The sequence below is a fragment of the Mycteria americana genome, chromosome 1, assembly GCF_035582795.1.
Source record: "Mycteria americana isolate JAX WOST 10 ecotype Jacksonville Zoo and Gardens chromosome 1, USCA_MyAme_1.0, whole genome shotgun sequence".
Classification (NCBI taxonomy): Eukaryota; Metazoa; Chordata; class Aves; order Ciconiiformes; family Ciconiidae; genus Mycteria; species Mycteria americana.
Genome location: NC_134365.1, coordinates 166,659,756 through 166,676,970, shown reverse-complemented (window position 1 = coordinate 166,676,970; position 17,215 = coordinate 166,659,756). Strand labels below are relative to the sequence as shown.

The 17,215-nt window shown below is 37.3% G+C and overlaps 1 protein-coding gene across 1 annotated transcript in view; it reads left to right on the top strand.

The window, feature by feature from the left end:
- The window catches only part of GPC5 (glypican 5), a 777,907-nt gene that overhangs the window by 167,490 nt on the left and 593,202 nt on the right, over positions 1-17,215 (top strand). The window contains exon 5 of the mRNA XM_075491967.1: positions 2,927-3,052. Coding sequence (XP_075348082.1) covers positions 2,927-3,052 — 126 coding nt within the window. The remainder of the gene's footprint in view (positions 1-2,926; positions 3,053-17,215) is intronic.

Below are 17,215 nucleotides of genomic sequence, written 5' to 3'. Positions count from 1 at the left end.
CATTGTGAGAATGGAAAGAGTTGCAAAACAGAAGTTTGCTTTAGCCAGCACAGAAGTTCATCAGGCAATACCCATTATACAGGCACATTTTCTCTGTGTTGTGTAGCTAAGCAAGTTCATATTTTCTGATTTCTGCCCACTCTGCAAACATGAAACCATGTTCTAAAATCTTACTTAATCCAGGACTGTTCCATGTTTTGAACTAAGTGGTGTCTGGATTGGCCTCAGGGAGATTTCCCAAAGAACCTTAAGGGGCATCAGAGGCGGTGGGCAGCACAAAGCAATGTTGTTTTCCCATGACTCCCCCCTGCCTGAGATGCTGGAAGCACTTTATGGCATGCAACAGGCGCTACACCAAGAAGGGGGAGGGGGGAGAAAGTTTGAGATCCCCTGACACAGATTCCAGTTTAACAACTTCATAGTTGATTGATATCACCTTCATTTGCTGCCTCCTGGATCACCTCCTTCCTTATTAGTCACGATCGCTTTATATTTCACTTTATATTCCCATGGCAACTGTAACAATTCCTCACATGGAAGAGCGACTTCAGCGGATGCTTACAGCCTGCTTTCAAGTATGTGCTGTTCTCCAAGTGAAACTCCACTTTACCTCCCATGTACTTCTGGCAGCAGGTTGCTCTCAGCACATTTCACAGGCTTTAGCAGAAAAGAATAGGCTTCTCCCAAACTGCGTAGACTTGATCGATGACAGTTATCTTAGGGAAAACAAATGAACAAAAAGACTCCATTAAATGTGTGACTCCTAAGAGTTCCCTAATTTCCTAATATTTTTCAAATGCATCTCCAGATGAAAGCTTACATTTCAACGTGCACGTTGGACTGCCTCTGCCTGAACTTCTCCTAAATTATTTTCACCATCAGACCTAAGCTGCTATTCTCTAGTACTATGTGGTACAAGAAGAAAAGGAAATGTCTCTGTGCTTTTAAAACCAAAAATTGTCAGATGAATTTTAAGAATTCTAAGCAGAACCTTCTGTAGTAACATACAAACTTGAAAGTATATAATGCTTTTTCCTCCAGAACTTAACATTGCAGACAGATTTTAGTAAGGAGAATAAAATTGTAAAAAAATGAACATTTCCAAATAAACAGATAAGAAGTATCTGCAGCTTCCACTGACTGTAATTGGACATTTGTGCTCAGCTGCCTGTAATGACATGCTATCTGGTCTAGAAGATGATGATGTGAAAATTGACATTCATACCATCTGCCCTTCTAACTACTTTGGTCAGACATCAACAGGGGCTGAAATCAGTTATTACTTCTGTATTAACTTTAGCTTTGCCTCGGGATGTATTTACTAATAAACTGAATAACTGACCTTTCTGTTAGAATGCAGTTTGTCACAAGATATTATGGTAGCTGTACTTATTTCAGTTTCTGTATTATACATGCATTGATTGTGCAGAAGAAGAAATTCCAACTATTTACCATGAGAGGACTCTCTAAACACTAGTTTTCATCCAGAATGTAAACCCAAAGCATAGAAAAAATCAAAATCAATCCCACTCAATGGGAAATGGAGGAAAACTGCAAACATACTGTGCACACTGGATGCAATGTTGGGGATGGAGAAATACAAGATATGACTATTCATGGCTGGGAGAGTGTGGATGAATCATATTTATATATTTAAAATATATTGCGCATAGGCAATTACACATAGTTAAAATTGACCCTACCCAAGATTTTCAGAACTGCAGTTTTAGACTTAGTAGGGCACTCATATCACATTTAATAGGCATAGTAAAGCTAATCACTGTGCTTTGTGTAAAATATTTGCCCTACAATTACGGGAAAGAAAATGTGGCTTTTTAAATGATGGACTGTATATAATCACTCAAGTTTTATCTGTTTTAATTTGGAGTAAACAATATGTAACAATTTAATTCCTTATGCCATTTTAGGCCTACATTGACTAAATATAGGGAAATGTATAGAATATTTCTGGCATTTTTTCACAACTCCAGACACCATACAAGAAGTTAACATAAAGTGAAGCTTGCTGGCTTACAGAGTAATGAATACAGCATTTGCTGGTGCCTTTCTTGGGCCTGCAGGTCAGAGATAACTCAGTATAGTGTGATGTTCTAAAGCAGAATGAATAAATATTTTAATTTTTCACAGCAGGAACGAGTGTCCCAGGAAGAGATTTTCCATACATAAGCAAACAATTTATAAACATAAATATCACAATCCAGTTAAAAACATGCTAACTAAAAAGCCATTCATTTGTTTTAAGTATAAAAACTTATCATTAGCTCTGGGCATCTTGACAATTGTTTAAAATAGCAATACATAATTTATAACCTACCAGCACAGCACATGATAAAACTGATGTCATTTTTCAGACAGTAGTTTAAATATCCACTAAATATTTAAGACCTACATCTTAAACCCATTTTACCTAAATCTTGAGTTGCTCCATAACTCTAACAAGTACTCTTTGTAGTATTTGTAACACTGTGTAGGGGACTGGTTGATAGCAATTTGGAAAAACAGATGACTTACTCAGATACACCTATTTTTTTATTTGCTATGCTTTTTTTTGTTTTTGAACATTTTTTGGTATATTTGTACAAGTGTAACATTGCACACTGTATCACAACTATGCAAGAAAATTTCAGGTTGGAGGAAAATAATTCCTGTTCCAGAGCATGAGTAAAGCAATTTTTTTCACTTTGACCAATGAGAGTATCAGCTTTGTAAACTACTGAAGCGTATCTGAGAGAATCAAACTTCAAATCTAACAGGAAATTGACAAATTGATTTTAAAAATCATTGGAACCAATGGAGAGTAATAGAATAAGCACGTTCTTTATCTTCTTGTAGAAATGCGCAACAGCAGTACTGCTTAATGTTATTGATTGACACTGTCAATTATTTCCCATGTTCCCCTGTGCAGAGAATTTATCAGCCACCTCCGGCTCTACAGAGCCTTTTACGGCGGCCTGGCTGATCAGCTGTGCGGTAATGAGTTGGCAGCTGCTGATGGACTCCCATGTTGGAACGGAGCAGATGTTGTAAGAAGGTACCTTTCTGACTCACTTTTGTCTTTTCTTTTGTATTTCATGTTTCTCTAAAGTAGCTTCCAACTCGAGTCAAGTACATTGTTTGCCTAGGTGTATGTCAAGGTTAGTTCGAAAAACAAATCAGCATGAGTTTCCTTTTCTCAGGCTTCACCTATAAACAGTAAAAAAGTAATCTCCTTGCATCTCTATTTTGAGGAAAAAAAGAATTCTACTGTTCTTCAGACATTTCTCCTTCAAATTTACGGCACCTAAACATATACTGGAAAAGAAGCTGGACTGGCATTTACAAAATGTAATTGGAGAAACAGAATATGGATTTTTGTTTGAGCTTGATCTTTATAAAATGCTCCTTTTAATACAGAGTGTGTGATAACAGACTCAAGCTATTTGCTTAAAACTTTCTCTGGCTCTGAAGAATGAAGTAATCTCTTAATATATATGGTTTCTCAGGAGAGGGCTAAAAGTTAAGACATGAAGATAAAACATTTTAAAGGTGAAACACATGTATGGTTTTATATATGCAGCGACTTGGGAGACATCATTCAGCAGCAATTGCAAAGAAGAAATAGTAATAAACTGCTATGCTTCTGGATGTGTATCTCTGGAATCAATATATTTCACAGCTTACAAAACACTAGCATTTGTGGATGTCAGAAGGATTTTCAGAGAGCTGATCTCTAGGTTTTTGCTTTATTGCTCTCATCACCAAGACAAGTATTTCTCTGAGCGGGAAGTCCTTGTGATGACAGAGACTGAAGTATTAAAAGATTCATTGCAATTACTTTTTTATAAAGATCATGGTGTTAATATAGCATGTATTAGTATCGAAGGTCATATCAAGGAAGGTGCCTAGAGGCTGTGAGGTGAGTTAGTAAAGTGGGAGATAGCTGGTACCACGTAGAAGAAATAGTGGCAGCCTGCGCCATCAGGTATCTCTAAAACAGTTAGGTAGGAGCTGTAATCTATTGACTAATGATACCTAAGGAAACTTAATGGATACCCTTTCAGCAAACAGCCACAGGCCTACTTTTCTTTATCTTCTTGGGTACTCCAGTGCTTTGGCAGCACCAAGGCCCAATGAGTGGTTAACTCCCTTGATAGTCTCATTGGGAATCTTTGTCCTAAGGTTTTAACGATCTTCTCGAGACGGCATGTCCTTTCTTTAGATATCTATATTTGAGATTTAATCTCAACTTCACCTCCTGGCTTTTGTTTTGCTGCCTTCCCCAAATGAGTTACACTACTCCTACCAAATGTTTCAGTAACAATTTGAAGTTAGCATCCTGTAATTACAGATTTCCTAAGAACAAGGTTCTTGTATCATTACTTTTGGCTGCTTATAGTCTTACTATTAATATGTTATATCTTTTCAAACCTATATTATTATATTATATGGTACTATTATAATTTAGTTATTGTTATATTATATTGTTATACTATTACTATGTTTATACTGTAATACTAGAATAGAATAGAATAGAATAGAATAGAATAGAATAGAATAGAATAGAATAGGCTATTTCAGTTGGAAGGGACCTGCAACAATCATCTAGTCCAACTGCCTGAGCACTTCAGGGCTGACCAAAAGTTAAAGCATGCTGTTAAGGGCATTGTCCAAATGCCTCTTCAACACTGACAGGCTTGGGGCATTGACCACCTCTCTAGGAAGCCTGTTCCAGTGTTTGACCACCCTCTCAGTAAAGAAATGCTTCCTAATGTCCAGTCTAAACCTCCCCGGCGCAGCTTTGAACCATTCCCATGCGTCCTGTCACTGGATCCCAGGGAGAAGAGCTCAGCACCTCCCTCTCCACTTCCCCTCCTCAGGAAGCTGTAGAGAGCAATGAGGTCGCCCCTCAGCCTCCTTTTCTCCAAGCTAGACAAACCCAAAATCCTTAGCTGCTCCTCATATGACATTCCTTCCAGCCTTTCCACCAGCTTTGTTGCCCTCCTCTGGATGCATTCAAGGACCTTCACATCCTTCTTAAATTGTGGGGCCTAGAACTACACACAGTACTCCAGGTGAGACTGCACCAACGCTGAATGTAGCAGGATAATCACCTCTTTTGACTGGCTGGTTATATGGTGCTTGATGCATCCCAGGATGCGGTTTGCCCTCTTTGCCCTCTTGGCTGCCAGGGCACACTGCTGACTCCTGTTGAGCCTGCTGTCGACCAGCACCCCCAGATCCCTTTCTGCAGGGCTGCTCTCCAGCCACTTCTCTCCCAATTTATACTTGTGCCCGGCGTTACTCCGTCCTAGGTGCAGAATCTGGCATTTCAACTTGTTAAATTTCATGCCATTGATGATTGCCCAATGCTCCGATCTATCTAGATCCCTCTGTAAGGCCTCTTGTCCCTCAAGAGAGTCAACAGAACCTACCAGTTTGGTATCATCAGCAAACTTGCTAATGGTGCGTTCAACTCTTGCATCCAGATCACTGATAAATATATCGAATAGAACTGGCCCTAGAATTGAACCCTGAGGAACACCGGTGACTCATCACCAGCCAGATGTAGCCCCACTCAATACAACCCTTTGAGCCCTGCCATTCAGCCAGTTCTTCACATATCGAATTAGTTAAACAGGACTTTCCTTCTTTGAACCCATGTTGACTGTGCCTGATGATTGCGTTGTTCTTTAAATGCCTTTCAATAGTACCCAGTATAATCTTCTCCATAATTTTTCCAGTAACTGAGGTTAGACTAACAGGTTTGTAGTTCCCGGGTCTTCCCTCATGCCCTTTTTGTAGACTGGAATAACATTGGCTAGCTTCCAGTCAGCAGGGACCTCCCCAGACTCCCAAGACCTTTGATAGATCATCGAGAGGGGTCCTGCCATAACATCTGCTAGCTCCTTCAGTACTCTGGGATGAATCCCATCAGGGCCCATGGATTTGTGAACATTCAGCTGATACAGCTGGTCCCTCATGAATTCAGTGTCCACAAATGGAAAGTCGCTGTTCCCACACTTGTAGTCCTCCAACTCGGCAGACTGGACAGCCCAAGGTCTATCAGTATTATTAAAGGCTGAGGCAAAAAATGCCTTGAATGCATCTGCTTTTTCTTCATCCATATTAGTCAGATGACCATCTTCAACAAGTATTGGTCCAATGTTTCCTTTAGACCTCCTCTTGCTATTAACATATTTAAAAAAGCCCTTCTTGTTATCTGAAACAACACTGGCCAGCTTCAGCTCTAATTGAGCTTTGGCCTTTCGTGTCTTCTCCTTGCGTATACAAACCACAGCTCTGTAATCTTCCTCCGAAGCCCCACCTAGCTTCCAGAGATCATACAATTTCTTTTTCCTCCTGAGATCCATGAGGAGTTAGTTCCTTCTTCAGCCAAGCTGGTCTTCTGCCCTACTTGCTTGACTTAGGACACAGTGGAATTGCCTGCTCCCGTGCTTCTAAAAGGTGGTTCTTAAAGGCTGACCAGCACTCATGGATTCCTAAGCCCTCAAAAGCAGATTCCCAGCGTACTCTGCTAAATAGCTCCCTGAATAGCTTAAAGTTTGCTCTCCTGTAGTCCAGGGTAGCAACTCTGCTGTCCTTTTTTCTCATTACACTGAAAATTTTAAACTCAACCATTGCATGATCACTGTGGCCAAGACAGTCACCTACTATCACATCTCCCACGAGTCCTTCTCTATTCACAAATAGCAAGTCTAGGAGGGCATCGTTCCTCATTGGCTCACTGAGTACCTGTGACAAGAAGTGATCTCCTACAAACTTCAAGAATTTCCAAGACCTGCTCGTCTCAGCAGTATGATATTCCCAGTTGAAATCTCCCATAAGGACAAGGGCTACCAATCCGGAGGTTTCTCCTAGTTGCCTATAGAATAACTCATCAGTGCTATCATCCTGGCTGGGCAATCGGTAGTAGACACCCACTACAACATCTCCTTTGTTTTCCATCCCCCTAATCCTCACCCAGAGGCTCTCAGCCACATCATCACTAACTGTAAAGATACAGTTTGATATATGTAGTATACTGTTTGACTTTGATTGATGAGACACTTCAGTCTTTATACAGAAATGAAACATTCTGCTTAATCCTAGACCATAGTGTCTTTTAAAAGTAATTTAATTTGACTAAAAATACTTAGTTAATGCAATTTATTTATTTGTGGATCAATCTAAAGATATAATTGGTGACGAAAGCACTGTATCTTAAAAGTAATACCACTTTGATACTAGTTTAACTTATGAATTTCCTTACTAAAATATTTTGGGTTTTTGTGTATATATATATATATATATATATACACACATACATATATATATATATTTAGTCTGTAAATTTTAATGCTAACTTCCTGTAAGAGCTGACATGTAGATAAGATTTAGAAGTACAGAGTGCTTATTAAAACCAGAAGAGCAGGATACTCTGAGTTGCTCTAGGTTCAACTGGAGCTGAGACCTGCAGATTAGTTCCTACATCTCAATACCTCTACTTGTACACTAAATATATTGTGGTAGGTATTCTCCTGCTTCAGTAGCTGTATGAAGGTCCTCACATCTGTCCTCTTGTCCCCTTCATTTTGCCTTGTTACACGGTCAAAATGTCCTTTGTTCAATTTTATTTATTTGTTCCATTTTATTTGTTCTTTTGTGACTGAAGGGGAAAAAAAAATCTTTCCTGCACTTTGACTGAGATCAGGGTTTTTTTACTATTATTATTATTACAGAACTGTTAATCTAGGGAAAAATGGACACGCTTTTCTTTTTGTACTTAGGCATGTCTGTGTGCCTGCTATGAAAGTAAGGCACGTGTGACACAAACATGCAGGAGAGGAGCACACACATTGGGCATGCGGCGCCTGGAGATTTCTCTTGGTTATGAACAGTCAAACTCAGCCTCAGAAACACAAACAAATTCTGCACATTCAGAAACAAGGAGGTTGTGTTTGAGCAAGAAAGGCTCCTGATCTGCCCCACAGATTGTGCTGGGAAATGACATTTGAAATGGATCAATGAATCGATCAACTAGCGAAGGGATCTAATGGGAGATGAACAGCATCAGAAGTGATTGTGTTTGGGGATATTGTGAAGGGAAATGAAGATGTCAGGCTTTGGGAATGTGGACTGGAGGCAGTGAGCCTAACCACTGTGCAGGCAAACCAGATTAGAAGGGACTAGTAACATGCAAAAAACAGGGTGAGCAATTCAAAATGATCTTGATGAAACTCAGCCTGAGCCCAATTTTAGCATTTTCAGGAAAACTGTGGCATACTCAAAGAGTATTCCCAGAAGCATTATAAGATCAGTTGAGAATCTAGGAAACTCAGCTTACAAAAAAGGAGTTAAAGAATTAGATTCGTTTAACCTGGAAAAGAAAAAATGTTAGGAGAAAATGCAAAGTGCAAACAGGCTGTTGCTAGGGGGAAGAAAAGTATCTGTTATCTGCTTCCATAATGGCTAGGACACATAGCAAACATTTAAAATATATTCTGATTAAATATTAGGGAGAATTTTCTAGTGGCAAGAACAATAAGGGACAAAAAAAGGTAGGTTTGGGGTCCAGCATCTGCCTGAAGGAGGGAGTTTAAGAACAGGCAAGGCAAGGCACTGAGAAATGATGCAGCAAAAGCCGATTTTTCCTTAGAGATATGGAGATAAATTGGATAACCTTTTAAAATCTCCTCCAGCCCTCTGATTCTGAATCTAGGATTATCTAAATCCTGTGTTGCTCAACTTCTGTTGCCATGATCCCAGGATACTGTGACATTTTAGAAGCAATAATGACCTGAGCAGGCATCATCGCTTTTCTCTGTAAATACTGAAGAATACCTGAACCTGTACACGCACTCTCTTCTCCTCTTTTTTCCTTCCTCCTCCACACTAGTATAGTAATAAATAAAGATATTGGTGAATTCATCTGTGCAGTGTTCCTGGCACAGGTGGGGGAGAGTCTGTATTGTTGAAATTAGTTAAATAGATTTTATGTGTTTTGAGATTCTTCATCATTTCCATCTGGTTTTGCCTTCTATTTACAAATCATGTGCCATAGCTGGTGATGATTGCAATTTTGGGCCTGACATGGGAAAGCAATAACATAAGCTACATAATGCTGGTGTGAGTGTATCAGGACCTGAAGAGATTGCTAAGACTGTTTACTGTATCTGTGTTTCAAGTTGCAAGTAGCAATAAGCCCTGGAGACAGAAGATAGATATGTTTTTTAAAAAAATCTTTACAGTTCTTCTTTCTCTGTGCATTTTTCTAAAGGAAGTAGTTCAAGGTTTTAACAGCTGTAATATCATACCTCAGATAAACCTTATAGCCTTTGTTGTCTCTAATACCATCTAAGAGATTATCAAGCCTGGATGGGAAAAGGTCAGAAAAAGAAAAAGAGGGTATTATTGAAATGAAAGCTTACTTAACAGTTTACATTTCATATGCTTCAGCTGTTTCCTTTTTGGTTTAAGCCTTTTTTTCTCTTTTTCTCTTTTTCTTTTTCTTTTTCTTTTTCTTTTTCTTTTTCTTTTTCTTTTTCTTTTTCTTTTTCTTTTTCTTTTTCTTTTTCTTTTTCTTTTTCTTTTTCTTTTTCTTTTTCTTTTTCTTTTTCTTTTTCTTTTTCTTTTTCTTTTTTTCTTTTTCTTTTTCTTTTTAAATCATAATGTCATGGCAATATGGCCCTTGATTTTGAAACTATAAATTGTTCTGAATCTAGCCTCACACGGTGTAGGCTCATGCTTTTATCAAAACTGAGACCAGAATCCCAAAATTCCTGTATTCATCTCAGACAAGATAGGTACTGGGCAGGACTTGCAGGAGCAAGACTGCTCTCGCAAGGTCCACATCACTGCAGGATGAGGGAGAGGACGTCTCAGAGGAGTCTTCAGCCCTTCAACTTTTTTGTCCAGTTGTGTGACTACAGTGGCCAGGCATGAAATTCAAACTTCAGTTTTAAAGGCATAACTGAGTGCCACGATGAAGTACTTGGAATTTAGTGTTATAGGATTCATTAGGTTCAATGGAAAAAGAGGAATTGGAGTTAATAAGTTATGCACTACCAAAGCATACAAGAAGAATTGCATGCAACGGTTCAGAATTTCAGTGGCATCTTAGCGTTAAGCTAAAATAACAGGAATTGTGCAAATAAACTGAGGTTCTTCTCATTCGTGAATGTAAAGTGGTTTAACTGGCATTTATACATTTTTGGTAGTCCAGAGTGCCTGGCTAGAATGTAAAGAGAGATGGATTAAAAATCTACAGAGTGCAGAATATGTACTGTACATCTTGAGACCAGTGATTCCACTGAAATAAAAATAGATGTGAGAGAAGAAAATAGTAAAATTATGTGTGTTGAAGGATTCAAGAGTAATGGAGATTATTAAAAACAGCTAATCAAGTTTGGAAGGAAGAGTTTCGTATGAAACACATATCTAAAGTATCCAAATTAAGAGGAGTTAAACAGCATGATTGATTTTAATTGCTGAACAGGTTGTTAGAAAGTGATTATAATAAGCATCTATCATCAAATAAATGCTTAGCTTTAGCACAGCTCTTAGGCTGGGGAAAGGAATTTTCTCTTTTGATTCTTAAATATTCTGAAACAAGAGTGCAATCCTGAATCCGTTCTTAGCCAACAAAAGAAGATAAATGGTGATATAAGGAGATCTAATGAATTCCTCATAGTTTTCTTCTATTTGAGCTAGTCATCACATTATAATAAGGCAGAATGTAAACTGCCATCGAAGGCACCACTTGCCACCTAATGCAAGATTTGCCTGAGCAATTTGAAATGTGGGAACAGCCCGTTATGACTCTTACTGCTTTGCCTAATATACTATTGCCAACAAGGACCAGCGACAGATGCACAGAGAAAAACAATTGTAAATATGTGCTTCCTAACAATATGCAAATTTGGAAGTGCCTGACCCAGAACTGTGAATGTTCAGTCTTCCCATGAACTCGTAAAATCTTAGCACCAATAGCATTCCACAGCAAGGTAACCAGAAGTTTTCAGATACCAAAACACTGAGTCAACTTAAGAGGTAAAGGGTGGATGAAGATATTTGTAGGCTGAATGCTTTATAAAGAAAATGAAAATTAAATAAATTGTTCAATCCAAATGCCTGAAATCTGAAGTATTTTTGTTTTGAATTGCTGCTGCCCCTTTAGGGATGCTTGGAAGTGAAGTCACCAGCGTATGGCACCTGGGCTGTAATGGAAAATCAGGTCATCTGGCCTATAAGAACATGGGCTCCAAAGGTCCTCCCTGAATTCAGGAGGATTTTTTCATTACAATTTATACATTTTCATTTGGAAAAGTGCTGATATCAGGATATCTTCAATGACTAATCAGCAACACCATTACAACCCCCGATCACAAATACTTTCTTATTGACCCTACTTCGCTTGTCAAGAAGAATGAGAGGGGCTTATGATAAATTTTTCTGTGTCAACGTAGAAAAAAAAAGGTATTTCTATTTCTGGCATCCACATGTAATTGAATAATAAAAAATAATTATACTATTCTAGTTGCTGGTTTTCTGGAGGTTATTTTTTGTTGTCTTTTCTTTTAAGAAACCTTAAACATTATTTTTAGATTAGCTTGATGAATTTGGGGATTATAGTGGAGAATATAATCTGAACTATTTTTTCCAAAGAAAGATAAAAATTAGAAGAAAGAAGGATACTGGCTTGATGATAGATTATATAAAAACTAGGTAGTTTATATAAAAGCTGAAATTCAGATCCCTGTGTCCGTTGGTTTTAGGAGATCCAAGTCTGACATTAAGGGAAAAAAAGAAATGGCATATGATCCCTTTGTTTATATCAATTGTGGGGTTTGTTCAATATTTTGTCATGAGATATAAAAATAAAATAATGCTTACTTTAATAATGGTAATATCAGTTCTCAATATATGCTTAGATAAATCTCATGACACTTCAGGATGGAATTTATTTAATTACGTAAAAGCAGCAAAATATATATTGCATTTGATTACCTCAAAAGAAATTATCTGTTTTTCCTTTTGTTTGCTTGAGCAAATATATAATTTTCTGTAGTTTTTGTCCTAGAAACATGCACAGAAGGGTTTATAATAGCAGGGTTCTTACACCGGGTGAATTAATTTTTATTAAGCTGGTAATAATTTACAAAATGTATTGACTTTTAAATTTTAAAACACAATTAGCACCACGCTAAATAAGAGCGTTTATAAAGTCACAAAAGACTGTTGAAAGATAGGCATAAGAAAGAACAGTGACTGAGGATCTTCTAAGACTTTGAATTACGGCATCATCATACCTTCATTTTGGAGTGTCGTGTTCTTTCCTTTTACACAGCTATAGAAAAATAGACTTACTCCAGAATTTAGTATTGGTGATCTGATGACTCTTAGAGGTTTTCCTAGGAAATTCAGGACTACTTTACCATAGTTTATGACATGAAACAACAGAGGCAAAAACCAAAAAAAACCTTTTTGTATAATAAGTTTTTGTATTAATACCAAGGAAAACTCATGCAAGAGGCTTTGCTGCATAGTTCAAAAAGAAGCCTAACATAAATTAAATAACTGTGAATCATAGCGGATTATACTAGACAGAAGATTTGTGTATTTGTGCCTCACTGAAGTTCTTATAAAAGAAATATGATCTAACTGAATTCAACTTTGATATACAGGATCTTTCAAATACCAAGTTTAGTGATGCTTTACAGTGAGGCCCCTTTCACACAGTGACGTTCTGAAACATTTTATATTTCTAAAACCAAATTATTTATCACCTTGAGCCACAGCAATTAAATACAACAGCTCTCAATGAATTACTTAAACAATATTTTGGGTTGGGAAATATCTCCTATGGGGTCCTCTTTCACTGTAATGTTCACAGCAGTCATCTATAAATACTGCAGGCTTACCAGTCCAGACAGGAAACTTCTGAGTACTGATGTTCAGCACCGCAGCATTTACAGATGTTCCTTTCAACCTTTGTATTGCTATGTTGCATCTGCTGAAGACTATAGGTCAGATTTTCATTGAGCATCCTGTACCGACTGAAAATGCGCTACTGATACTTAGATTATGCTGGGATTTTTGTTTTTTACATTTTCACAGCTGACTTAGATACTCAAGCAGGGTGGTTTTAGAGATCTGGAAATTGGTTGGTAGTCTTCTGTGAAAACCACTGATTTTTCCTATGGGTCTAATTGTGAAAGTTTGCAGTAAGTTTTTCTCTATATAAGAAAAAAACTGCTTTATAGAGTCTCGTTATGGTGAATATACTGTAGATTATTATGTGTACAGCTTGATTTTGTTAATGTCATTTATGTAATACAGATGATAAAAAATTGGTATTCATATAATATTAATACATTCAAAGAATGCATTCACTCATTATTTTTTCTAGAAATAGTATTATTCTTTCCAATTGTATCAAATTCTTCTTGCTCTTTTGTAGTTAAAAGAATCATTATATCCTCTTTAATGGAGTAAAACTAATCTGCTATTCACAACTGTGAGTCTACGAGCAAAATACCGTATCGTCTGTTCTCTTTAATAGAAGTTACGGTTTCTTATCTTCTTTAGCAGCTCAGCTTCTTCTTATATTCCTTTAGAATTATATGATGGGAGGCACAAGTTGGCTTATATTCATTAAAATGACCATTTTGTTCCAACTGTTTCTGTTCTAACTCTTCATTCTCAGGGCCAAAGTTTTTTAGCACTCGTCCACTCGGGAAAATTAAGCTGAATTAATGAAGACTGTGAATTTAGAAATTAGTGATGTTAGCTCATTTTTGACTCAGTTAATTGAATGAGTAAACCAAACTGAAGCTACTTTAATTCAGAAAGAATTTTAATTATGAATGTGTAGTATCCCACATAGAAATTTAATGATGTTTTGCTAGCCCAGTTAACACATTTGCATCTTTAATATGTTCCAAGTGATGTTTTGAGTTTAACCATGTAGGCAAGCACATATCTACTATGAGTGCTTCAGTGACAACTGTGTCTGAAAAACACTGAAGCAAAAACTAATGAAAAGGAAACGTGAACATGCTTATATATGCCATGCTGCAGGCTTAGTAAATGACCCAGTCAAGCACTAGTGTGAATAGCCATATCCAAATCTGAAAGGTTTTCATGTTCAGCTAGTGCCTAATTTCATACGAGAAGTTATTATGAAGAACAGAACAAAGCAGCAGGATTAAATTGTTACATTAATGCAACAGGAGACTGTGCAGATTCCTCCCAAATACATACTTGATACCTGTGAGGCAGAGAAGGAAAATACGAAGCATAAAACACAGTCCAAACTCACAATGAACTGTTTTCCTTCCACAATAAAAGAGACTTCTCTGCTGCTTGTCATAGGCAGGAGTACCAGCGAGACCTTCCTTCAAACTGTTGGGAATCATTATGTGTATTTGAGAAAATCCCATGCCTATGGATGGAGAGATTGCACTATAGCATACTGCTGTGTAATAAGATGAAGCTTCTCCTCCTAAGGAGTGTGAGGCGTGAATCTTTGTCATATTAATTTTTAAACACTTTTATGTCTTATGTTAATAAGAGCTTGTCATGTTAAAACTTGTGATATTCTTCATCTCTTCTAGTCCAGGTATTTCCAGGAAGAAATGCACATCTGAATGGGCCTCTTGGCCTCTTTTTCAGTAAAGAGATAAATGGACCCTTATAGGATGCAATTAATTTAGTCTTTAAATAGTTGGACAGAACTTCCTAGAAAGACTTGTTTCTTCCCCTTGGCTGTAAAAGGCATCAGTCCAAAGGTAGTGGTAGAATTTATGTTATCTAAGTTTAAAATATCTAGAAACTCAGATATATTTAAACAACTAATACAAAGTATCTATGCTGAGATTAAAAACCATAATACCCTAAACACTAAGTGTTAAACCTGGGAGATTGATCCAAAACCATTATGCCTAAGTGTTTGAGGTATTTCATCAGAAAACTAGGTACGCATGTTGACCCATATACTGAAAGTCGTGTCATATAGCAGTGTTGATCAAATTTTGCTAATGCTGATCTTCTGGTGAAAGTGATGTATGAAGGTAACTGGGGTAAGCAGTATAAAGAATTGTGCAGGACCAAGCACCACTCTAGCTCTTTCTCATACCATTGGTTGAAGATGGAACATATTCTTGATGTAAAACTTTCTGTTTTGCATCGTTTCTTCAAGTTGTTTCAGTTTAAAGGCTAGATAAAATTAGGAACAGATTTGGAAAGAGTTAGGGTGTTTATGGAAAGAATATGAAATTTTCCTTTCATTTTCCCTCTGTTTCCAAAGCGTATTTTCACTGTAGGAGAGGTTATGGCATCTAGAAAGCCAGGTTTTAAGTCTTCAGTTCTTATAAAGTGCTGTAAAAGTTGGTATGTTCCTGTCTTTTTTCCAAATATGATAACAACAATATTTGAGAGAAGCTTACGTTCCTGTACACAAGTATGTTCCTACTCATCTTTCTTTTAATATGTCTCACTTTCATATCCTGATGTCTTTAAAACCTCTGAATCACACATAAGTACAACAGTAACAGAGGAAGTAATAAGCCTATCCTATGTCTAATAAAACTGGGGTTTTTTTGTTTAATGAAATACTTCTGGAATCTACAAAGATAGCATGGCAGATAGCTAGTATTATTGCCTTCAGTTCAAACATCAAAACAACATATTCTATTCTACTTAGAGAAGAAAAATATATTATCAGTGCCTCCTGAAATCCTTGTACAGAAGCTGTTTAAAATAAATAAAAAATAATTAAAAATCCTAACAAACAATGTTTTTTATATAAGGATGTTTCACTTTCCATTGAAGAGTATTAAACATGGTCAGTTAACATGCTGCAGTACTGAACGGTAGAAGAGCAGTACTGAATGGTACAGGTGTTCTAGACAGCAGCTAATGGAGAGAGACTGCATACACCATTATAGTTATTTTTTGAGCAAAAGCCTCCTATGTTTGCAATTATCACTATGTTTTCTTCAATTCCTTGAACAGGAATCCCAAGATAAGGGCAACTGGCTCTTGACTGCATATATTCCTAGCACAGGAAAGATTTGACTGTGATCCAAACCAACGAAAGCTCATTCTGGAGTACTGCCCTTCAGCCTTTTGACAGCACAGACTGTATTCACAGAGATCTTGGCAGTAATCATTTAATTTCAAATACATATTTTTATATCTAGAGAATTAGTTTTTCAAAGGAGAATTTTTTACCAGCCAGTTCAAGAGCTGATAGCTAGACTCTGCCACCTCTTCTGTACTTTTACTTGCTTAGTAAAGGAATATATTTGCAGAAAAAAAATGTTGGTTCAAACAGCCAGAAGTTGTTTATTTGCTTAGACACCTATGATTTAAGATTTAATACTAAAATAATAAAGAAAAAATAATTTGGTTCACATTTCAGTCAATATAGTTGATTCTTTTGGATTCATATGTTGATAATGCCATATTTGAGTATACAAGGAAGACTTCATTTTGGGGATGAGGTTCAACTGACATCTTTAGCTATGCAAAACTTAGGCATCTAACCTGGACTTCTTGGACTTCTGTATAGTTAATGGAGACGCACGTCCTACTTAATGCTACTTGACTGGCTGTTTCTAACCACTGTTATCACTTGCATTGAGCAGCACAGAGGAGCTGTGTAGCTTAGATGGTCTGAATCTTGCCCTCAAGGATGTGTAAGTCTGATGGAAAAAAGTTTGCACCCTAAGAGAACAAACAGAGACAATTCAAAGCATATTTTGTGGCTGTTGAAAGAAAGTACAGAAATGGGTCACTTCTACCCTGTGCCTCAGGGAGCTGTAGTTACAGGTGCACCACTGTGCACCATCCTTAGGTAAATGTCACCAGAAGATGACCACTGAAGGTAAAAGAAAAACAAGTTTTCTGAACATCAGCTGAGGCTTATTGAATTGCTTTTCTCTGCTTCCTTCTTTCAGATTCCTCTAGGCTTTGAACTCCTCTGTAGAGAGAGCCTACATGGCAGATGCTTCAACGCTGCCATTGGAACAGTTCACAGTGATAGATACAGCACATACGATGAGTCAAACAGATGCTCATGACAAGAAAAACTCGTCTCAGCTGTGTACACAAATTGTAGTGGAATACATGAAGAAAAGCCATATGTAAAAAGATCCTACAGTTGTTGTTCAGATGAGCAGTTTTCTCTAATACTTCCATCACCTCCAGAAAG